This window comes from Pristis pectinata, chromosome 3, assembly GCF_009764475.1.
Source record: "Pristis pectinata isolate sPriPec2 chromosome 3, sPriPec2.1.pri, whole genome shotgun sequence".
Classification (NCBI taxonomy): domain Eukaryota; kingdom Metazoa; phylum Chordata; class Chondrichthyes; order Rhinopristiformes; family Pristidae; genus Pristis; species Pristis pectinata.
Window position 1 is genome coordinate 70,280,047 of NC_067407.1, and position 24,269 is coordinate 70,304,315.

The window sequence follows — 24,269 nt, forward strand, 5'->3', positions numbered from 1 at the left end:
ATGACATACTAATCGCCAGCTGTGACCACCAAGAATACCTTTCCCACCTCTGCCAACTGTACTCCTGTCTCAGTGATTTCGGCCTCACTATCAATCCGGCCAAGTGCCAATTCAGACTTGACTCCATCGATTTTCTCGGCCACAGAATCACCAGTGAAGGAGCAACACCCCTACCCACCAAGGTAGACGCTATCCGCCATTTTGCCCGTCCCAACACAGTCAAAGGCCTGCAAGAATTCCTGGGGATGGTCAACTTTTACCATCGGTTCATCCCTGCAGCAGCCCGTATCATGCGCCCTTTGTTCTCGCTGATGGCTGGTAAGGGCAAGGGCATCGCCTGGAACGACGAGGCTGCAGCTGCCTTCATGAAGGCCAAGGACGCCCTGGCAGACGCTATGATGCTGGTACTCCCTAGGACGGTTGGTGGAGTACTGGAATAACTAATCAAAGGCTGTTGGCAACCCTTGGCGTTTTTCAGCAGGTACCTTAGACCACCCGAACTGAAATACAGCGCTTTTGATTAGGAACTTCTAGCACTGTACCTGGCAGTCTGGCATTTCTGGTACTTTTTAGAAGGCAGGCCTTTCACCGCTTTCACTGACCATAAGCCTTTGTCTTTCACCTTCTCCAAGGTCTCCGATCCCTGGTCAGCTCGTCAGCAGCGACATTTGTCCTACATTTCTGAATTCACAACGGATATCCAACATGTCTCCGGAAAGGACAATGTTGTTGCTGACGCGCTTTCGAGACCAACCATCCACAGCCTGTCCCTGGGTGTAGACTACACGGCCCTGGCTGACGCACAGCAAGCCGATGATGAGCTGCCCAGCTACAGAACCGCAGTCTCGGGCCTGCAGCTCCAAGATTTCTTAGTCGGTCCAGGTCAGCAGATCCTCCTTTGCGACATCGCAACCGGTCAGCCCCGCCCTATAGTTCCTGCAGACTGGCAGAAACGTGTTTTCGACTCGATACATGGGTTGGCGCACCCGTCCATCAGATCAACTGTCTGACTGGTCGCCAGCAAGTTCGTCTGGCATGGCCTGTGCAAACAGGTCAGTGAGTGGGCCAGGACTTGTCCGCACTGCCAGACATCAAAAATCCAACGTCCCACCACAGCAGTTTGAGCCTACCCGTAGAAGGTTCGACCACATCCACGTCGACCTTGTTGGTTCCCTGCCAGTTTCAAGAGGAGCCCAGTACCTCCTTACCATTGTGGACCGGTTCACGAGGTGGCCAGAGGCAACCCCTCCATCTGACATCACAACTGATTCCTGCGCCCAGGCGCTGCTCACAACTTGGATCTCACGTTTTGGTGTTCCGGCCCACATCACTTCAGACAGGGGCGCCCAGTTTACCTCCAGCCTCTGGTCTGCATTAGCGAACATGCTAGGGACGCAGCTGCACACCACCACGGCCTACCACCCTCAATCAAACGAGTTGGTAGAATGTTTCCACCGCCATCTGAAATCAGCCCTGATGGCCCGCCTGAAAGGTCCTAACTGGGTCGACGAACTGCCTTGGGTACTGCTCGGCATACGCACTGCCCCCAAGGAAGATCTCCACGCTTCGTCAGCTGAACTCGTGTATGGTGCGCCCCTGGTCGTCCCAGGGGAGTTCATACCTGCCCTTTGGCGACAAGAGGAACAACCCGCGGCAGTCCTGGAAAGACTGCACGAGAGGCTCAGCAGCTTGGCACCGATTCCCACTTCGCGGCATGGTCAAGCCCCATCCTGTGAGCCCAAGGAACTACGAGACTGTAAGTTCGTTTTCGTTCGCAGGGGCACACCCCAGGCACTGTTGCAACGACCATAACAGGGGCCGTTATGGGTCATCAGGAATAATGGGTCCACCTTTATTTTGGACATTGGGGGCAAGGAAGAGGTCTTCACGACGGACTGCCTCAAACCGGCCCATTTAGATCTACAACAACTGGTCGAGGTCCCAACACCGCGACGCAGAGGCCGACCTCCTAAGCAATGGCTAGCACAGCCCGCGAACCTTGGGGACCGTATTGCCAGTTCTGGGGGGGAGTTGTGTAGCAACTCACCGTCCGAGCAGGTGAACTGGCTCGGCGGTCAGATCACGTGGCGTTGGAGCAGCGAGGCCCAAGATGGTGCTGGGCCTTCGTCTTTCCTGAACGACGGGGAGAATCCGCGCACGGGAAAAGTTTGATGACGTAGCGCATACGTCATTTCCGTTTTCGGTGGGTGGGAACCGTTCCTCTTAAAAGGCCCACGCAAGGCGGGAAAATAAATCAGTTTTGTTCTGCAACTCATCGACTAGTGTCTTACTTTTGTGTCGCGGTAGCAGCCACTACAACTCCACTTTTTAAGAAGGGAAGGAGGCAAAAGGCAGGAAGTTACAGGCTAATTAGCCTGACTTCAGTGGTTGGTAAGACGTTAAAATCCATTATTAAGGATGGAGTTTCAGAGTACTTGGAAGCACATGATAAAATAGGCCAAAGTCAGCATTGTTTCATTAAGGGGAGATCTTGCCTGACAAATCTGTTGGAATTCTTTGAGGACGTAACAGGCAGGATAGACATCGGTGGATGTCGTTTACTTGGATTTTCAGAAGGCCTTTGACAAGGTGCCGCACATGAGGCTGCTAAACAAGATAGGAGCCCATGGTATTACAGGAAAGGTACTAGCATGGATAGAGGATTGGCTGGCAGAAGTCAGAGTGGGAATAAAGGCTGCCTTTCCTGGTTGGCTGCCAGTGACCAGTGGTGTTCTGCAGGGGTGGGTGTTGGGTCCGCCTCTTTTCATGTTATATGTCAGTGATCTGGATGATGGAATTGAGGGCTTTGTGACCAAGTTTGCGGATGGTACAAAGATAGGCGGGGAGGGGGGGCAGGTAGTGTTGAGGAAGCAGGGAGTCTGCAAAAGGACTTGGACAGGTTGGGAGAATGGGTAAAGAAATGGCAGATGGAATACAGTGTAGGGAAGTGTACGGCCGTGCACTTTGATAGAAGGAGTAAAGGCGTTGACTATTTTCTAAATGGGGAGTGAATTCAGAAATCGGAGGTGCAAGGGGACTTGGGAGTCCTAGTACAGGATTTCCTAAAGGTTAACTTGCAGGTTGAATCGGTAGTAAGGAAGGCAAATGCAATGTTAGCATTCATTTCAAGAGGACTAGAATATAAGAGCAAGCATGTAATGCTGAGGCTTTATAAGGCATTGGTCAGACCACACTTGGAGTATTGTGAGCAGTTTTGGGCCTCATATCTAAGGAAGGATGTGCTGGCATTGGAGACAGTCCAGAGGAGGTTTATGAGAATGATCCCAGGAATGAAAGGGTTAACATATGAGGAGCGTTTGATGCCCCTGGGCCTGTGCTCGCTGGAGTTTAGAAGGATGAGGGGGGATCTCATTGAAACCTACGGAATATTGAAAGGCCTGGGTGTGGAGAGGATGTTTCCAGTAGTGGGAGAGTATAGGACTATGGGGCACAGCCTCAGAAATAGAAGGACGTCCCTTTAGAACAGGGATGGAGGAATTTCTTTAGCCAGAGGGTGGTGAATCTGTGGAATTCATTGCCACAGACAGCTGTGGAGGCCAAGTCATTGGGTATATTTAAAGCGGAGGTTGATAGGTTCTTGATTAGTAAGGGTGTCAAAGGTTACAAGGAGAAGGCAGGAGAAGAGAAAAATAAATCAGCCATGATCGAATGGCAGAGCAGACTCGATGGGCTGAATGGCCTAATTCTGTTCCTATGTCTTATTGCCTAACATTCAGGCATGGGCTGATAAGTTACCAGTAACATTCATGCCACAAAAGTGAAGGCAACGATCATTTTTAATGAGAGAGAATCTAACTACCTGCCCCTGATACCCAGTGGTAATATACCATTGCTGAGCTCCTCAGCACCAACATCCCAAGGGCCACCGTTGACCAAAAGCTCAAATGGAGCAACCACATTCATACATACTGTGGCTGTATGAGCAGCTGGGTATCCTGCTGTTAGTGACTTACCTCCTGACACCCCATGGATGTTCCACTATTTACAAGGCACTCGTCTGGAGAGTGATGGAACACTCTCCATTTGCCTGGATAGTGCAGCTCCAATAACACTCACAGAAGCTTGACACCATTCAGGACAAAGCTGCCTTGATTGACACCCCATCCACCACCCTAAACATTCATACCCTCTACCACTGGCACACAGTGGCTGCACTGTGTACTGTCTACAAAGTATACTGCAGTATACTCCAGGGATAGCCTAACAACACTTGCCAAACCAAGACAGCAGGCACAAGGGAACACCACCAGCTGGTTCCTCTCCAAATCATACACCATCCTGACTTGGAAATAAGTTGCTATTCCTTCATCGTCACTGGGTCTGAATCCTGGAATTCCCTTCTCCACAGCACTTTGGGAGCACCTAGAACAGAAGGAGTACAGGAGTTCAAGGCAGTGGTTCACCACCCACTCTGCAAGGGAAACTAGGGATGGGCAAGAATCGCTGGCCTTACCAGTGACATTCAGCCCCCGAAAAATGAACAAACTAAAAGATAGGATGTCTTTATTAGTCACGTGCACATCAAAACACACAGTGAAATGCATCATTTTGCGTAGTGTTCTGGGGGCAGCCCGCAAGTGTCGCCACGCTTCCAGCGCCAACATAGCATGCCCACAACTTCCTAACCTGTACGTCTTTGGAATGTGGGAGGAAACCGGAGCACCCGGAGGAAACCCACACAGTCGCGGGGAGAACCCCTTGCAGACAGTGGGCGGAATTGAACCCAGGTTGCTGGTGCTGTAAAGCGTTACGCTAACCCCTACACTACGTGCATGTACACAGCATCTAAAAGTTGACAGAGAACTCTAAACAATAATTGATAGTGGGAACGTTGTAACTGATATAGCTGAAACACGGTGGCATGAAAGCAGCCAGCATTTCTCTTTTCACTTCAGATTCCAGCACTTCCTGCTTTGTGCTTTTTGGTTGTTGAACTCAAGGTTGAGTCCTGAAGGCTGTAAGGTCTAAAATAAGGAATGAAGTTCTGTCCGTGGAGCTTCTGTTCATGAGAACTGTGTGGGAGGTCAAGGACAGAGATCAGAATGATGCAGAGCATTAAAATGCAGCTGATTGGAACCTTTGGACCTTCAGCTTGCAAGATCTATCACCAAATTAATCACAGAGAGGCAACACAATTTGTGGAGATTTAACAAATTCTACAGTTGATTCCAAAACTAAGAGAAATACAAAAAGATTTGAAGTTAATTCTCTTGGGAGCTAAAACACAGTATGCCAGAAAGAAAGGGCAGGACACGCAAATAAAACCCCAAAATGGAAAACACAACAGGTCACTGACCTGAAACATTAAACTCGGCACAGATGCTGCTTGACCTTCTGAGCATTTCCAACATTTTCTGTTTTTATTTCAGATTTCCAGCATCTGCAGTTCTTTGCTTTTTCACAGCACATCAATGCAGGTTTTATATAATGATGAGGGAAGATTAACAAGATGAATTATGGGAGGTCTTTCAAGTTAGTATGGCCTTTGGTAAGTCCCCAGTTAAAGGCTCATTATAAACTCAGACTTTTGGTTAGTGACAATGAATGGGATATCGAAAAAATTCAGTCCTTGGGCAAGTGTAGATGCTTATAAGGAGTGAACTAAACCTATTGAAGTGGCCGAGATTGGGGAAACTCTTGATGGCTTTACAAGGTACTGCCTCCAGTCAAGATGAGTTCAGGCTAGATGCTGTTAAAAAACTGTATGCTCATGTTTTGGCCTAATTTATTTCCTTACGACTATAAAAGGAGAAGATTCCTGATTCTACTAAAATGAGCACCATAGTTCTGATCCCTAAATCTACTGATCGAGTTAAACAAAATAGTATTCCAGGCCCATCACAATTAGTTCAGTAGTATTATATATTGGTTACAAGATTGAATTTGATAACTTTGAATCCAAGGCTAAACAGTTTTACTGCAGAAATCTGAAGAGTAACACCATCCACATGAAGGATACTAAAAATCGTAAGATCAATTTGCACCTGGTTTTTATTGGTGTGACTATGGCTTTTAGCTGTCAGTTACAAATTAATTGCAAAATCATTGTGCTGACAGGGAACTTATAAACATTCTACTGATTTAACTTGTGGTGTTTTTAGATTCTTTCACCATGATTTAAGGTCATGGAGACTACAGATTTGATTCCATCGCAAGAGGCACTAACAAGGGGATTTTCTTCCATCGCTTTTACTTAATGTTGCGATGATAGACTCTGTGCATGCTTGATAACGACGACAAGGGCTTTCATTCCAAGGGCAAGTCTTTGAAATGCACATCGCCAACAACCTATGAGCAACTTGAAGACTTTTAGAAGATCTTGCAAGAAAATGGGCTTGAAGTAAACATTAGAATGTCTGCAGGCCTCAAAAAATAAATGCATTTTATAATATGATTGAGAATTGTTAGATCAACAGGGCAATTGGCTTTTATCGAGCCCAAGGACGTGCAAAAATCAACCCAGAAGTTAGAATGTTTTAAAACACTTGATCACAAGCTTTTATCCTGAAACATATCAAAATTACAAAAGAGGAGGTGTTGGCAAGTCTTGAGGCATACAAAGGTGGATAAATCCCTGGTCCCTGATCATGTGCATCTGAGGACACTGTGGAAAGCCAGGGAATAAGTTGCTGGGGGCCTGGCAGAGATACTTGCACCATCCTTAGTCACAGGTGAGGTACTGGAAGACGGGAGGGTGGCTAATGTTGTGCCTTTATTTAAGAATGGCTGCAAAGACAAGCCGGAGAACTACAAGCCAGTGAGCCTAACACAAGTGGTGGGAAACTTACTGGAGGGGATTCTGAGGTGGGATCTATCTGCACTTGGAAAGGCACGGACTGATTAGTGATAGTCAACGTGACTTTGCGTGAGAAATCGTTATCTATATGGACCTTAGCAAGGTCTTTGACAAGGTCCCATATGGTAGGCTGGTCCAGAAGGTGAGATCACATGGAATCCAGGGGATTTCCATGAGATCACTTGGAATCCAAGCCAATTTTGTATCCAATTGGCTAGCCCACATGGTAGGCTAGCCAATTGGATACAACATTGGCTTGGTGGAAGGAGTCAGATGGTGGTAGTGTAGGGTTGTATCTCAGATTGGAGGCTTGTGGCCAGTGATGTGCCGCAGGGATCGGTGCTGGGTTCCCTGTTGTTTCACATATCCATTAATGATTTGGATGAGAATGTGGGTGGCATGATTAGCAAGTTTGCAGATGACACCAAAATTGGTGGTGTGGTTGACAGTGAAGAAGGTTGTCTAAGGTTACGACAGGATCTCGATCAAGTGGGAAAGTGGGCTGATGGAATTTAACTCAGACAAGCGTGAAGTGACGCATTTTGGGAAGATAAACTAGGGCAGGACATACACAGTGAATGACAAGCTCCTGGAGAGTACTGTAGCCAGAAAGACCTAAGGGTGGGGCAAGTATATAGTTTCCTGAAAGTAGTAACATGGGTAGATAAGGTGGTGAAGGGATATGGCATACTCGCCTTCACCAGTTGGGGCATTGCGTACAAGGGTTGGGATGTCACGTTACAAGCCGTACAAGTCGTTGGTGAGATCATACCTCGAGTACTGTGCGCAGTTCTGGTTGCCATTCTATAGGAAGGATGTGATTAAGCTCAAGAGGGTGCAGGTAAGATTCACGGGGATGTTGCCGGGACTGTAGGGCTTGAATCATAATGAGAGATTGAATAGGCTGGGACTATTTTCCCTGGAGCAAAGGAGGCTGAGGGGTGACCTTACAGAGATTTATAAAATCACGAGGGACATAGATAATGTGGATGGTTATAGTCTTTTTCCTAGGGCAGGGGAGTCTAAGAGTAGAGCATATAGGTTTAAGGTGAGAGGGGAAAAATTTAAAGACCTGAGTGGCACATTTTTCACCCAGAGGGTGGTCCATATATGGAATGAGCTGCCAGACAAAGTAGTTGAGGCAGGCACATTAACAACATTTAAAAGACATTTAGACAGGTACATGGATAGGAAAGATTTAGAAGAATATGGGCCAAACACAGCCAAATGGGATTAGCTTAGATGGGTGTCTTGGTTGGCACGGATGAGTTGGGCTGAGGGGCCCGTTTCTGTGCTCTATGACTCAATGCTGCTGATACAAGACTGGATGGCAGACTGGATTGTCAGGTGATGCAAAGGTGCATCGAATTAGTACGAGAGCTTCACACAGAGGGTGGTGGGTATATGAAACGAGCTGCCAGAGGAAGTGGTAGATACAGGTACAATTACAACATTTAAAAGACATTTGGACAGGTACATGGATAGGAAAGGTTTATGGGCCAAATGGAGGCAAAAGAGAGTAGCTTGGGTAGGCACCTTGGTCAGCATTGATGAATTGGGCCAAAAGGCCTGTTTCCATGCTGTATCACACGTGAAAATAGTAGGAGTCTTACACAATACTTTAATTGGTTCAGATCATACGGTGAGGAATGCTGCCAACCTTTTTTTTCACTTTCCAGGATGCACCTCAAATGGGATTGCATTGGTAGGCAAGGACTGTCTCAATAGGAAATTCAAACACCAGCTGCTTTAATCAGGAGGACGATTGGTTTTAGTTGTGCAAGCAACCATTTGGTTTTGGATTCTTTTGTAGTTGTTGGTATCTAACTTTGCCCTCAGATAGCTAAATGTAGGACTCTGGGCTCCAGACCAGAATGATTTTGTCACTTGGCACATCACACATGGTCAACAGGCATATTTGCTGTCTGTCAATAGTTGGGATATTTGTATATTCAGGGAATTAGCCTTCTCAACACTAATTTTGGATTCTCTGTCCTCAGAAGCTTTTAGGCCATCCCTGTGAATTACTTTGTCCCAGAAAGCCGTTTGAATATCTAGAGGTGTCTTGTCAGTTACAGTGTGCTACCATTGTAAGTGTGTAACTCAATGGAACCATTTGTCAGACTCAAAATATTGAAGTAAACAATGCCATCTAGCTATTGAAATTGTATTGAATCACCTGTTACCTTTGTTCTTAACAGTATAAAAACTTGAAGTACTTTTGAATTCGGGGAGACTCTACTGAGAGGGTCTCCAAGATAATGCCCACTTGTCATGATGAATAAAGACCATTTATAGCAACCAGCTTCAGTGTCTCTCCTGTGACCAAGTTCACAGTCACAACAGTCCGCACACAGGTTTGTAATGTCTACCAGGGATAGAGGTTGAGGGAGATCAGTATTTCTGGAGGTCTGGCCTCTCCCTCCAGGTATAGGCATTGAATATTTGAGAAATGATAGCCAATCCCAGTAATGGGATTAGATTGAACAAAACCATCAGTTAATGTTCATCATCTCTTAGTTTCAGAGATCTAATATATATCCCATCAACAGTCGTATGTAGATGGGATGAACCAACAGGCAGTGTTGTTTTGCAGTTGAAATATTGTATTTTGGAAAGTCTCATTTTTGGTGGAAACACCAGCATCACATCATTGATCTTCATTGTAACAAGGTAGTGCCATATGTTGGAGGGTTTCTGAGGAGCCAAGGATCAAGGAAAGGTACGAATTCCTGACAATATATCTCAGAGGAATGATAACATTGCAGTGGTGTAAGTGTGATTAGTTTCAAGGATGACAATGGATCCCTCGGGGCTGTCTGAAGAGAAGGTGATTAAATATTATCACCTAGAATCTATTATTGATTCAATATTCTACTCCATGGACACTACATTTTACAGTCCAAGGAAAATGGTTCCCTGACAAAGATGATTTAGGGATGCAAAACCTTTACCCCATGTATCAGATCTGCAACCTTCAGTACTATTGATACACTTTAAATATTTGATGGATTAGAACATAGAACATTACAATGTCGTGTCAGCACTTTATCCTGCTCTAATATCTATCTAACCCTTCCCTCCCACATAGTCCTCCATTTCTCTAGCATTCGTGTGGCCATCTAAGAGTTTCTTAAACGTCCCTGATGAACCTGCCCCCACAACCTCTGTCAACAGTGCGTTCCATGCCCCCATCACTCTCTGTGTAAAAAACTTACCTCTGACATCTCCCTTATACCTTCCTCCAATCACCTTAAAATTATGCCACCTCGTGTTAGCTATTTTTGCCCCAGGAAAAAGTCTCTGACTGTCCACTCAATCTATGTCTCTTATCATCTTGTAGACCCCTATCAAGTCACCTCTCATCCTCCTCCTCTCCAGAGAGAAAAGCCTTAGCTCACTCAACCTATTCTCATAAGACATGCTCTCCAATCCAGGCAGCGTCCTGGTAAATCTCCTCTACACCCTTTCCAAAGCTTCCACATCCTTCCTATAATGAGGCAACCAGGACTGAACACAATACTCCGAGTGTGGTCTAACCAGAGTTCTATGGACCTGCAATATTACCTCGCTGCTCTTGAACTCAATACCCAGACTAATGAAGGCCAGCACACCACATGCCTTCTTAACAACCCTATTGACCTGTGCGGCAACCTTGAGGGATCTATGGACGTGGACCCCAAGGTCCCTCTGTTCCTCCACACTGCTAAGAGTCCTGCTGTTAACCTTGTATTCTACCTTCAAATTCGATCTTCCAAAGTGTATTACTTCACACTTTTCCGGGTTGAACTCCATCTGCCACTTCTCAGCCCAGTTCTGCATCCTATTAATGACCTGTTGTAATCTACAGCAACATTCTACACTATCCACACCACCACCAACCTTCGTGTCATCTGCAAACTTACTAGCCCACCCTTCCACATCCTCATACAAGTCATTTATAAAAATCAGAAAGAGCAGGGGTCCCAGAACTGATCCCTACGGAACACCACTGGTCACTGACCTCCAGGCAGAATACGCTTCATCTACCACCACCCTCTGTCTTCTATGGGCAAGCCAATTCTGAATCCACATGGCCAAGTTTCCCTGGATCTCATGCCTCCTGACTTTCTAAATGAGCCTTCCATGAAGAACCTTATCAAACGCCTTACTAAAATCCAGGTACACCACATCCACTGCTCTCCCTTCATCAATGTGCTTTGTCACATCCTCAAAGAATCCAATCAGGCTCGTGAGGCACGACCTGCTCCTCACAAAGCCATGCTGACACATTACTGACAGATATTGCTGTTTTTACTAGGATCACTGCATATTTTTATATTTTCTTGTTTATATTGCATGCTTAATCAATTATTTTATCTTTTATTATCTTATACTGACCTTTCCTAATTTATTTAATAAATTTTAATTGAGCTTTTATAGCTTCAACACATCAGATGATGTTGATCAATATCCCCTGTTGCAAATAAATGGATGGGTTTTGTTTGTCTCATAATAAACACTGTATTCCTATGGTGTAAGAGCCCATTTGACAGTATGCTTTTTAATGTAGATGAACGATGTAAAAACTCAAAGGAGAGTGCACTTTGTGTGTGCATCCAATTTACATTGAAGCAAATTTTCCAGAAGTAGTTCTCAGTACCTCCTGATGTTAACCACCTGTAGAGGGCACTTAGAGTGATCTGATTAGTGGGTAAGATGACAGGCCATTCAGATTTATTAAACTGTAGGAAAACACATTGCCCAACAGCAGTAACCCCTTGAAAATTGTCCATCACAATCCAGTTTGCTCAAATATTTCTTGTTTGGTGGGTTGTCAAGTTAGAAGCTTGGTTTGATAATCACTTAGAGCAATGTTGTCTCATTGGATAATTTTTAGATCACAACAGGAGGCACTGAAATAAATGTGGAGTATCAGGAACCTGCATTTATCATGCACCACCACATCCTCACAATGCACTGAGTTGTACAGCAAAGGAACTTTGAAGCTGAATCAATGATATGTCAAATATGGCCACAAATATGTGCTAAGTTCCCAGAAATTGAAGTGGGGTGAATAACCATATCATCTGCTTTCACAACTTACTGAAAAAAATAGCATCATCAACAGTGTCATCTTTGACTGTGAACTGGTAAGCTTCAGATGAAGGAATTTATAATAGTTTAATACAAGTGGATGAACACTGCAAGTCCAATGAAGCAATTAGAAATCCAGGCCAGGATAATATCAACATGCAAAAATGTAGCAATTTCCATGCAGAGATAAAGTCAAGAGCAAACTGAGTTAAAGGAATATTGGGAAAGAGGAGAACCTTGAAGGAGAGGCAGTTTTAGGAAGGGTGCCCAAATGGGTGGATATGTCATTTGTGGTGGGCAAAGAGAGTCAAAGTCAGAAGAATCGAGAGTTTGGTGGGATTTACATTGTAGAAGGTTGGAGAGGTAAAGGATAGGTCATGATAAATTTAAAATATTCTCTGAGTAAAGCTAAAGCAAAGTTGATTAGAACAATGAATATTAGGGAAAAATGCAGATAATGGCAATCTGAAATAAAACTAGAAAACTCTGGAAGCACTCAGCAGGTCTGGCAGCATCAGTGGAAAGAGAAACCGAGTTGATGTTTCAGGTTGAAGGCCCTTCATCAGAATTGGGAAAGTGAGGAAAAAAGTTAGTTATTCCAGAGTCGAAATCTCTGATAGGGCAAGACCAGTTTAATCACCATAGCTATCCTGATTTCCGCCGTGTTTCCTGTATTTTTGATTAGAACAATGATATTAATAAGGAAACAACGATTCACAGGCAGGAATAGTTGAGAACAGAGATGAAAGGGTTAAGGGTTCAGGCAGGGTTGCAGATGGAACTAGCCATCTTTATAATGGGAGATATATGGGGTTACTAGTTAAAATCATTTTTCCCAAGTTACATCTTCACCTGGAAGGACATTTGCAATCATTGGTCTATGTACAGGACCAATGATTAACAGGAGAATGAAGTCTGTGGATACTGAATTCACCACAAATTATGTATCTTGTGGGCTTTCCAAGGACAATCAATATCAGACCATACCAAAGACAGCTTGATGAACCAACTGGTGCAATTAGGTCTTTGGCTTCCACCATAGTATCAAGGGTGTTAGACACAATCAGGCCAAATTCTAGGACACACAAGAGTAACTTTTCACATTGAGAGTCTATCACCTATGCTGGAAGATGTTACAGTCTAACGGCTTTGATAAAACAACAGTGAAAGAAAAAAGGTAGAGGTCTAAATTAAATAGCATTTTTATAGTGTAGTAACCATCCGTATCTTTCTGAACATCTCATTTTTTTGTTTCTTAAAATTCTCTCACTCACCTTTTAATCTTGCACCATTTGCACACCTGTCATCTTCTGAACTGCTGATCTCCATCAGTATTTTGGATGAGATATTAAACTGGGTTCCATCTGTTCACTCAGGTGACACTAAATACCACATGGCACAATTTTGCAAAGTATTTATGTTTATCATTTGTGTCCTGGCCAATACTTAACCGACATCACTAAAACAGATATTTGGCCATCATCACATAGCTGCTTGCAGTGTGTAAACAGTCTGCCGAATTGTCTACATTATAATAATGATAACCCTTCAGTAGCTTTAGAGTGGCTTGAGGCTGTCTTCTGTTTTCAAACAAAGGTATTTTCTTTTCCTGTGGTAGTCTCTACCAGTGGAAAAAATGCTACAAAACTCAGAAGTCTAGGGAACAATCTCATTCAGTGTAACCTTTCCCAAATATTAATCAAAGATAGGACCAAAACTCAGTTCTTTTCAATTCTTTGGGAGTTTAATTTGCAATTGGGTAAAATAGTATCAAATTTAACAAACCAAGAACTGGTGGGAATTTCAAGCAGACCTTAAAATAGAAAAATCAGTATTTGTAATTAGAGAGCAGGTAGCCTCAGTATTAAAAATTAACTCCTTAAGCAGATTTATTTTCAATATTTTTATATTAATTTAACAAAACAAATGCATTATTTAAAGTGACATCTAATTTTCTATTTTAACATTTCATCTAAATACTACTGCATTATTTACAATAACAATACTGTATTCAAATATATAAATGAGATACAACTATAAATACAGGCTAGTATACAAAAGAAAGGAATGTTTTCCCCACAATTACAGACTCAAAAAAAAATCCCTTTGTTTTCCCCTGATACCATGTTATAACGTTTTGAATAAACCTTTGGCAAGGTGCACTGTAAGCTGTACACGTCAAGATGGTCTTCTGGTTTGCTGAAATGGACTGCATACTATCATTCTGCTGATTTGGCCACTTAAAACTGTGTGTGAATTCACACCAGACATGTTAATATCCTGAGCAGGTATCAATGAACATTCAGACACTCAATATTGGTCATTAAGTTCAGAAACAAAAGAACTTCAGATGTACACACTTTCAGTAACAGAGCTCCAGAGCAGTAAAACTGTGTGTAAATACAGCATTGCTCACAGAAGATCAACGTGTCAGATGGCACCTCTGAAAATGTGATGATCAACCTTCATTTACATTCAAATTCCTCACCGAGCTTTTCACATTAAAGTTGTCTTCAGGTATGTGGGTCACCTCAAATCCAATTTTCAACAGTGCTTTTACACTCAGGTTGGGTACTTGGTTTTAATGCATTTTTAAATATTTTCTACAGTTTAGTATTGATTATATAAATGAGGGGTCCTGGAATAACATAGTCTCTTTTCCATTAAGTTAAAAGATCTCTCAATAGGATTTTTTTAAACAATGTTTTCTTCACTAGATACTGTTTTAAAGAAAAACATCAAGGAGCTTAGCTATATTACACAGCTTGTATTGCTGGAGCTTGTTCTCAAAACCCTTACAAGATGGGGTTGTAAGAGAGAGTATCCCATAAAGAACATACAAAGAAGTTTGAATTTTCTACAAAATGTACATACTTCTTCCCCTCTCCAAAAACAAGAATGTTTGAGCATCATTTATAATATTGTATCAAATAGGACAAGATATAGCAGAATTAATAAAATACAAACCATTTTAAACTTTGCAAGAGACCTTTATTATAGTGATGTCCACTGTTGTGCAGAACCAGTCTGATGGAAGGTCATGAACCCGAAACATTAACTCCATGTGTCCCTCCACTTTGATGCCTAACTTGCTGAGTATTTCCAGCAGTTTCTGATTTTATTTGTGTACAATTTTGTATTTATGAATTGGGACTAGAAAGGCTTTGTAGTAAATGGGATACAATCTCTTTAAATATGTACACAATGATAAAAGTACAGTTCAAACTATATCATACAGTATTTGCACTGTCATGCTCAGGAATACTGACCCATCAGGTTATTAACAGAACCTCCACAGCAGTCCAAGGCTAGTCCCTCCTTTGTATACAACTGTCTTGACCTCAAATTACATTTGTTTTACATAAACAGAGCAACCGTTCTGTGTCATAATTTAGTCCCATAGGGATTCTGTTGAATACATTGAACATGGCTACTGCCACATTAGATTTTGTTTAAAAAATTATATTAAAAAAGACATTTACAAACATGCTTTGGTTAAAATGTACAGGCATCCTTTTGGTTCAAATACTATTAAGGACCAAATGAAAGCAAATTACAGCTTCTAATTCCTCTTATTTACTTCAATACATACACTAAGTGTTACAGAATTATGTACTCTTAACAGTGAGTCTTTCCTTTATACCCTTAACTTGGGCCAGCATATTAAAGTCTACCTTTACTCGACTAAGGACTACTGTGGGTTGCATATGCTGAAGTTGCTTCTCAGCAAGCTCAACACAGTTTGAGTCTGCCTTGTCCATTATAATTTTTATGTTCTTAAAAATGTGAAGAGATAAAGGAGTCGCAAAATTAGCAAGGGTCCGATGTTCGGTATTTTGATCACATAATTTATCTGCGACAGACTGCTTGTTGTGGTCGACAAGAACCACTGAATTTGCGTCTTTTTTGACAGGATGCTTTGTTGGCAATCTGTCTTCGTCACCTACCATGACAAAGGATGAATTTAATCTGCCATCCACCATTTTCTCAGTGTTAATAGTAGGATTGAGAGATGAACCTTTACTGGCTAGAGCTTTTTTCTTTTGCTTCAGAGCAGATTCCTCAAGGAACTTCAGGAAGGAAAATTCAAATCCCATGGGTTTAAATGTACTTAAATCAAAAGGCTTGTGATGATGTGTCTTGTGTGTGCATGAGCTGCGTTCTGGAGGACAAACCTTTTTCTGATGGAGAGCTTGGTTTGAATTATCTTTCAACAGCTGCTCAGGGGTTTCTTCAATTAAGTTCTTTTTCTTTTTAGTCTGTATGCCCTCTTCTGTGCCTGACAGATCCAGGTGAATGTTTGATCTTTTCTTAGAAGGCTGGTAGCTACTCACATCGGTGAATTTAGTCTCACCAGTCATCTCTTTCTGTTCAGTTTTAATGCACTTACTACCAGTGCCATCAATAAGTTTAGCATTAAACAGTTCTGAAAGTTCATCAACGGAGCTCTTGAAGGAGTTATCGTTCTCCAGCTTCTTACCGAAAATCTCAGTTTCACTTGGCTTGCCCTGCTGCCGAGTCACATCTCCATTGACAGCATACTCCACCGATCCTTCTTCATGGCTGGTTATGCATTCAGTTAATTCTTTACCTTGGACATTTGAATACTTCCTGCAAGTTACCAGATGATTGTGGTATTGACTAACGAATGCACTGGATATTTTGTGATGAATCCTATAATGTTTTACCAGACTGTGTTCACTGGTGACAACAGATGAACAGTTCTCAAACATACATGGATACTGCTCTTTCGGAGACTTGCTGCTGCACATGGCCAAGGCTTGAGCCTTACTTTTAAAAGTAAATTTACCAACTTTTCTAGAGTTGTATGACTTATCATCAATTTCACCACTTTTTATATTCCTGCTATCTGAAGCAAAACATTCACTAGATTTACTGTGATTTGCAGCATCTTCATTTTCACTAACTTCTCCAGATCCAAAATAGCCTTTTCCATCTGCAAGATCATCCTGAGTAGTTACACTTGGAATGTTTTCTTGCTCTGATGGTATGATTCTTCTGGGCCTCATTAAATGAGATTGATGAAGCTCTCGGTGCTTTGTAAAGATGTGTCTTAAAAGGTTAGATCTGGTGGCATAAGTACGATCACAGCCTTCACAGTCACACTTAAAACATGCTGCATCCGCATCATTTTGTGGACTATCGACATCTATGCCATGGGCTACCAGAAGGTGTTTAATAAAGTTCCAGAATACTGTAAATGAAGACATGCAATAAGCTTGGTCGCAATGAAATTTTCCTTCATTCGCAGACATAATTTTTCCAATTTCGTCTATGGCGAGACCATGAATCTCAGAGTAGTGTTTAATGAGATCAGTAGCTCCTTGGAAAATTCTACAACAATCATCAATCTGGCACTGAAACTCTTTAACCTGGATGTTGTCATTTTGGGTGATTTCTTGTTTTATCTGTGCATGAAGCAGCTGTTGGTCAGACTGGTGTACAGCTCGATAATGCAGAATTAAGTTTTGTTGAATAGTGAAAGCTGCAGAGCAACCTTTGTGAACACACTGGTATGGTTTGTGAAAGTTATTGATGTCACACTCTGTTCTTAATTTTGCAACTGCTTTCTTGCACTTCCTTTCTCCAGGTACCTTTGTAAACTTTGTTGTACCTCCAGCTTCTTCAGTTTGCTCCAAATCTCCCTCACATTTCCCTTCCTGCATTGATATATCTGATGGCTGCACTATGACACCTTCCGGTTTCTCTGGATGTAGAAAGGCATCCTTTGTTTGTACCGGATTCATCAATACTTCTAGTGGCTCTGCTGAAAGAGGGGTGCCCGGCAGCCCCAGGGACACTGGTGACGATCCCGGCAACCCCAGGGGCACTGGTGATGATCTTGGCAGCACTGTGGTTACAGGCGATGATCCTGGTAGTCCCACCGTCACCGGTGATGATCCCGGCAGCCCCAGGGGCACTGGTGATGATCCCGGCAGCCCCACCATCACCGGTGATGATCTCGGCAGCACTGTGGTCACAGGCGACGATCCTGGTAGTCCCACTGTCACCGGTGACGATCCCGGCAGTCCCAGGGGCACCGGTGACGATCCCGGTAGTCTCACTGTCACCGGCGACGATCCCGGTAGTCCCATTGTCACCTGTGACGATCCCGGCAGTCCCATTGTCACTGGCGACGATCCCGGCAGTCCCATCGTCACTGGTGACGATCCCGGCAGTCCCACCGTCACTGGTGACGATCCCGGCAGTCCCACCGTCACTGATGATGATCCCGGCAGTCCCACCGTTACTGGCGACGATCCTGGTAGTCCCACTGTCGTCATGGGTGAAGCATCCGAGGGCCTTACAGACACAGCAGAGGAGGTTGATGGCACTGTGGACAAAGCAGAGGAAACTGGAAGTCCCAGAGACACTGGTGAAGATCCCGGCAACCTGATGGACATGGATGAAGATCCTGGCAACCCCAAGGACATGGGTGAAGCCCCTGGTGGCCCCACAGTCACAGCAGAGGAACCCAGCAGTCCCACAGACACGGGCGAGGAACTAGATGAGCTCATTGACAATAATGAGACATCCTCTGACCTGGATGCCAGTGGCAAGATAGTCTGTGGGTTTGATAGTATTCTGGAGATGGCCAATGGCCCTGCTGGCAAGAATGGGACATCGGCTGGGCCTGTTGTAATTGGCAGAACAGCCGGAGCCCCAGGCATGGGGATAGACTGTGGCATTGCTGGTAGCGGAGATGCACATTGTTGCTGTGTTGGCAGAAGAGACACATCCTGCAGCCCTGCTGGAATGGTGGAGACATCCTGGGGTTTCACAGACAGTGGCAAAACAGGCTGTGGCCATGTCAAGAGTGGCGAGATAGCCAGCAGATCTTCAGTTGACGTAGGACTACTGTGTGGCTCAACGGGCAACGCAGTATCACCCGTGGGCCCTGCCAGTAGTAACGGGATATCCTGAGACACTGCTGTGGGCACCAAGGTGTCTTGTGGGCCTATGGATTGTGCTAGAGTATTTTGGAGCTGTGCTGATAATGGGGAGCAATCCTCCAGACCTGCCAGAAGCACTGAGCCATTCTGGGAGAGCCCCTGATCATAAAGTACAGACTTTTCATTATGTGCACTATGTAGATGGAGTCCGATCTCGGAATTAATCTCATTGGGTGCTGAAGTTACTGCGTCCAATTCATGCAGACCTATCGATTCATCCTCCTGTGTCCCATCAACGGTGGATTGAGGCATGATTTCTTGCAATGGTGGCAAAGAGTCCGCAGTTTTATACTGGGCCTCCAATTTTCTGCAGTACACTCTTTTGATTCTCAATTTTACCAGCTCCTCCCGTGTTACGTGATGCACCAACTGGTAGTGGGCTCGAAGGTTAGAGTTCCTTGTAAAAGTTTTCTGACAGTTAGGAACATGGCACCTAAATGGAGCAAATCTAGTCTGATACATCTTTATTTCCATAATTTGCTCCTTGGAGTACTGATGTACTTTGACATAATGATTTGTCAGAGCATCTTTAGTCATTGCACTATAGATGCAGCCGGCTTCCTGGCAGATAAAAGGTTTAATGAGGTTCACTTTCAGTTCTTTGTCATTCTCAGTTTCAGTGAGTTGCAGTGAAGTGTTTGTCTGTGGGACGGTCAAGCACTGGTTGATAATGTTCGGACCACTGGTACAATTATTCATTGGTGCATGTGTCAAGATGTTCATGGAGGAAGCTGGTGTCCCTGACTGCGAGGTTTGGAGTGGTGCACCACTTGTGTAAAGCTTCTCATCATACTCCAAGTTCAGATTTTGCAAGCCCAACAACACTTCAGCTATTCTTATATCTAATGTCCTAGGGTCTTCAGAGCGAGATGGATTACGACTTGTATCAACCTCAGGAAGGGTACCATTAGTAAAAAACACAGAGGGCTCACAGTTGCTTTCCAAATTTTGTGGGTGAATCTCACTGTCAACATATGTTCCTGAACAAAAGTTGGACTCCAGTGGCTGTTGCAAGGGTTCACAAGATGAATATGCAGTTGAGCTGGTCACATCCAGCATTGGTGGGACCTCAGTGCTGAGTGACATGTCTTCACCAGCCACAAATGACCTTGGGCTACACACAGTTGTGAGTGCCTGTGATATGGTTATGTTGGTTGAGTTTTCCTCTACTGCACCCATCTCAAACCTGGGCTGAAAAGTCTGCTGAATTACTTCTGAATCAAATGTTCCAGGAAGGCTGGCAACTGGGAGGGTCTTGTTTGGCTCAAATATATTGGGATTGTAGTTGTTCTCCTGCGTGGATTGAAAAAGCTCATGACCAGCAAATGGCTCTGTACTGTCCCCCATTTCCAATGACTGAAGGAATGTTTCACCAGTCAAGAATGTATCGGAGATACAGGGAGGTTCATGTCCTTGTGGTGTGAACACATCCGATGAAAGGATCTTTTCAGTCACATATAGAGCCTGTCCATTCTTCTGCTCCACAACTGACGAACTTTCCTTTTTATCATAAGGCTTACAGATTGCCCGCCGTGACAAATGACCTCCTAGAGATTTGGGATTAGTAAACTCTCTGTAGCACCTACTACAGATAAATTTGTCGCCTTTAATGATTGCAGGCCATTTTGCACGCTTGTTGTGAGTATGCTTTTTCTTCCTGGATTGAGCTATGTTCTCACTTTCAACTGTCAAAACACAGGATACGGGCTGCTGATAAACAGCACCTACTGCATTCGAGGTGCTTTCAGGTGTCAGATCTGAAATTCTCTCATTTGGATAATATAACGGATTTGAAGGCTTTTCCTGATTTTGACATTTCAGGGGATTTCTAATCTGCTGGATTTTTGGTAGGTTCCGTTGTTGCTTCAGCATTTCGTAGTATTCAGGATGGGCAGCTTTGATATGTTTGCTCACGCTACGTGATGAGGTATAGCTTCGATTACAGCCATCAACCTTACAGTTGAACCTTTGGACTGATTTTGCAGCTTCACCAGCTGCATTTTCTGTAGGCAGTGTTGGAATAGGAGTGTCCTCCCCTTTAAACACAGTTTCTGGCAGAATATCATGAGTCATATCCATGCCCGCTGTCTCTTCATTCTTCACGGTAACACAGTGTTCATCTTTAGGAAGATGATTCTGTTCCTCAATGGAAGGTAAAACATTTAGTTCCTCTGACATAGAAGATTTAGGTTTGGCAGTTTCACTTGGAACACAATCAATACTAAAACCATTCTCATAAACACCAGACTCAAGGCGTGACTCATCTTCAGTCTTTATTTGCAATAATTGGCCTACCCGATCAGTTCTATTTGTAGCCAACTGGTCTGTGTGAAAAGGTGAACTATTTTCAACTTCAATTTTCACAGAAGCATGTGCTGTGTGACCAACTTCATGCTTTTGCAGTTCACTCTGGGAGTAGTAAATGTTTCCACAGTTTGAAAATTTGCAAGTATATGAGGAATTGTGGTAATGTTGTGCTTCGTGATCATATAACAAATATGACTCTGTGAAAATCCTTCCACAATTTTGAAACATGCATTTAGCTTTAAACAGCAGATGTTCTTTTCTATGTCCTACCAATTCAGAGTAGGTGCCAAAGCTTGCATTACATTCCAGTTGAATACAGACATATGGTTTAGGGCCGCAGTGAATTTGCAAATGTTCATTAAGGTGAGAAACGCTGACAAAGCGCCTGCGACAATACTGACAAACAACTTTATTACTTTGCATTTTAAGAAACTGTTTTGCTTCTTCATCGTTACCATGACCTTTCACGTGCGCAATTAAGTTTTTAAAATACTTAAAAGTTTTGGTACAGATAGTTACGGGACAGTTATAATCTTCGGTGTAGTCCACTTTTTGTGTGGTTATCATTGCAGGTTTGTACGATTTGTCCTTACCTTCATCATCAGAACCATCGCTATCACTGAAGACCACAAAATCCTCACCGTACAGGCTGTTCCTTTTAATTGGACGATGTTCTTGCTTATCTACTTCAGCTATTTTTTTATCTGCAGGACTGAAGTCAGTCAAATTCTTCGGAGGCCTTCCAACTCTCCTTTTTTGTTTGATAGATGCCAGTCGTTCTTTACAAGACTGCTTAATATGAAATGTAACATGTGGAACAAAAATCTCCTTTTTCTTGAAACTTTTGGCACAGATGGGGCAGTAATAGTTTCCATCCTTCACATGAGTTTGAGCATGGCGGATGATTCGGTGTCCCAGAAACTCTCGGTCACATAATACACAATACTGCATATATGCCTGCCAATTCTTAAATCTGGCAGACACCACACCTTTCTCAATTTTATGTTTTTCCTTCATTTCCACTTTTTCAGATGAACCATTCTGTACCTTCATCACATCGCTGTAAAATTTAGGAAGTCCATTCAGTGAATGTTCTTTCATAGCAGCTTCTTCTGGATGGGTCTCATTGTTTTCAAACAGGTCACTGTCATTAAGCTCATCAATGGAAGACACGATGGATGCTTCCTCCCCCATTAATGCAAGACAATGTCGTTTCAGAGTCTTCCAATCCCAGAATTCAGGATCAAAGGGCCAATGAGTTTTTAAAACAAGCAGGAGCTCACATCTCAGTGAATTTGGGATCGGGCCATTTTCATCATCATACTTCTGATCTGGCTGGTTGTACAAAGTCTCAACTGCATAATATGCTTCTACCGTGGGCTCCAGGAGGAATTCGGTGAGCTGGCATGCACGCCTGACCTCTAAATAATCAGGTAACAAGCATGATACTGTCTTGCAGATCGATGTTTTCACTGAAGGACTTTCATTTGATTCCATGCGTAGTGCCCTCACACACAGCTCAATACAAGCTGAAAGCCCAGCTTCCCCTGCCTGTAGAGAGAATATCATAAGTTACTGCACAGATTTTGATTTGATATTATCAAAATGTGATCACCTGGAGAACAATGATCAATCATTACAATTTGCACCGATCCAAGATCAAAATAACCAAAGTTTGCTTTCCAAACCCACAATCCATATGAAAATTACAAACAGTAAATACATGGTTCTCTTACTTAGAGGAGCACTTAGTAATATAAATTCTGATTTCCATTCTGTCACTTTTCACTTATTAAGGGGTACTATTAAAAATCTGTTTCAGTGATGTAATGTAGAATGGCCAAAGTTAAAAATGTAAATGAGAAAGTAATGTTGGGAACTGGGGAAAGCACAACTCAATCAAAGCTACTGTTAAAAAGTAAGATCAACTTGCATCATATGATATGCACAGGAGGTAATTTAGACCAGTGTCTGAGTTGGCTCTTCGAACTTGGTCTTTGTACAAAAATCCATTTTTCCTGTAAGTCGCTTTTGCAATAATTTATAATAGCCTGTGTTTCAAGTTGTAGATAAAAAACATGAAATAACAACAGAAAATGTTGTAAGCATTCAGCAGGGCAGGCGGCTTCTGTGGAAAGAGAAAGAAAGTTAATATTTCAGGTCTAAGATCTGAATCTCTGGGAAAGAGAGATTTAAAAAAAAAGGTACTGTTAGGTTTTAAAAGTAAAAGCTCAGCAGAACCTGATAGAAGTTTATAAAATTATGAGAGGCATAGACAGAGTAGACAGTCTTTTTCCCAGGGGTGAAATGTCCAATACTAGAAGACATGCATTTGTGAGGGGGAAAGTTCAAATGAGATGTGCAGGGCAAGTTTTTTTTAACACACAGAGAGTGGTGGGTGCCTGGAATGCATTGCCATAGAGGGGTGGACATAAAGGGGTTTATGAGGCTCTTAGATAGGCACATGAATATGCAGAGAATGGAGGGATATGGACCACGTGCAGGCAGAAAACATCAGTTTAATTAGTTTGGCACAATACTGTAGGCTGAAGGGCCTGTTCATGTGTTGTACTGTTCTATGTTGCAGAGAAGGTGATAGGATAAATGGATAGGTCAAAGAGGATATCTGTGATAGGGTCAGACTAGGTCAAATGGATTAATGTGGCAGTTAGAAGTTGATTATGCTTAATCCATTTGACCAGATCTCAACCGTATTACAGTTATTCTTTGTGTTCTATCCACTCTTCCAGTAAAATGCCTTTTAAAAAAACATTCCTTTCCAAATTGTGATAGAGGATAAGACCATCAGATAGAGGAGCAGAATTAGGCCATCTGGTCCATCAAATCTGCTCCGCCATTCAATCATGGCTGATTTTTTCCAACCCCACTCTCCCACCTTATCCCATAACCCCCTTACAAATCAAGAACCTATCAATCTCTGCCTTAAATACACCCAATGACCTGGCCTCCACAGCTCTCTGTGGCAACGAATTCCACAGATTCACCAGGGGGTGGCTGAAGAAATTCTTCCTCATCTCGGTTTTAAAGGGGCATCTCTTTATTCTGACGCTGTTCCCCCGGATCCTAGACTCTCC

At 43.2% G+C, this 24,269-nt stretch overlaps 1 protein-coding gene across 1 annotated transcript in view; it reads right to left on the minus strand.

The window, feature by feature from the left end:
• Positions 1-13,696: 13,696 nt before the first annotated feature.
• LOC127568443 (zinc finger protein 292-like) overlaps positions 13,697-24,269 on the minus strand; it is a 192,134-nt gene continuing 181,561 nt past the window's right edge. Inside the window, exon 8 of the mRNA XM_052012175.1 lies at positions 13,697-22,725. Within this exon, the coding sequence (XP_051868135.1) occupies positions 15,502-22,725 (7,224 nt within the window). The 3' untranslated portion in view covers positions 13,697-15,501. The remainder of the gene's footprint in view (positions 22,726-24,269) is intronic.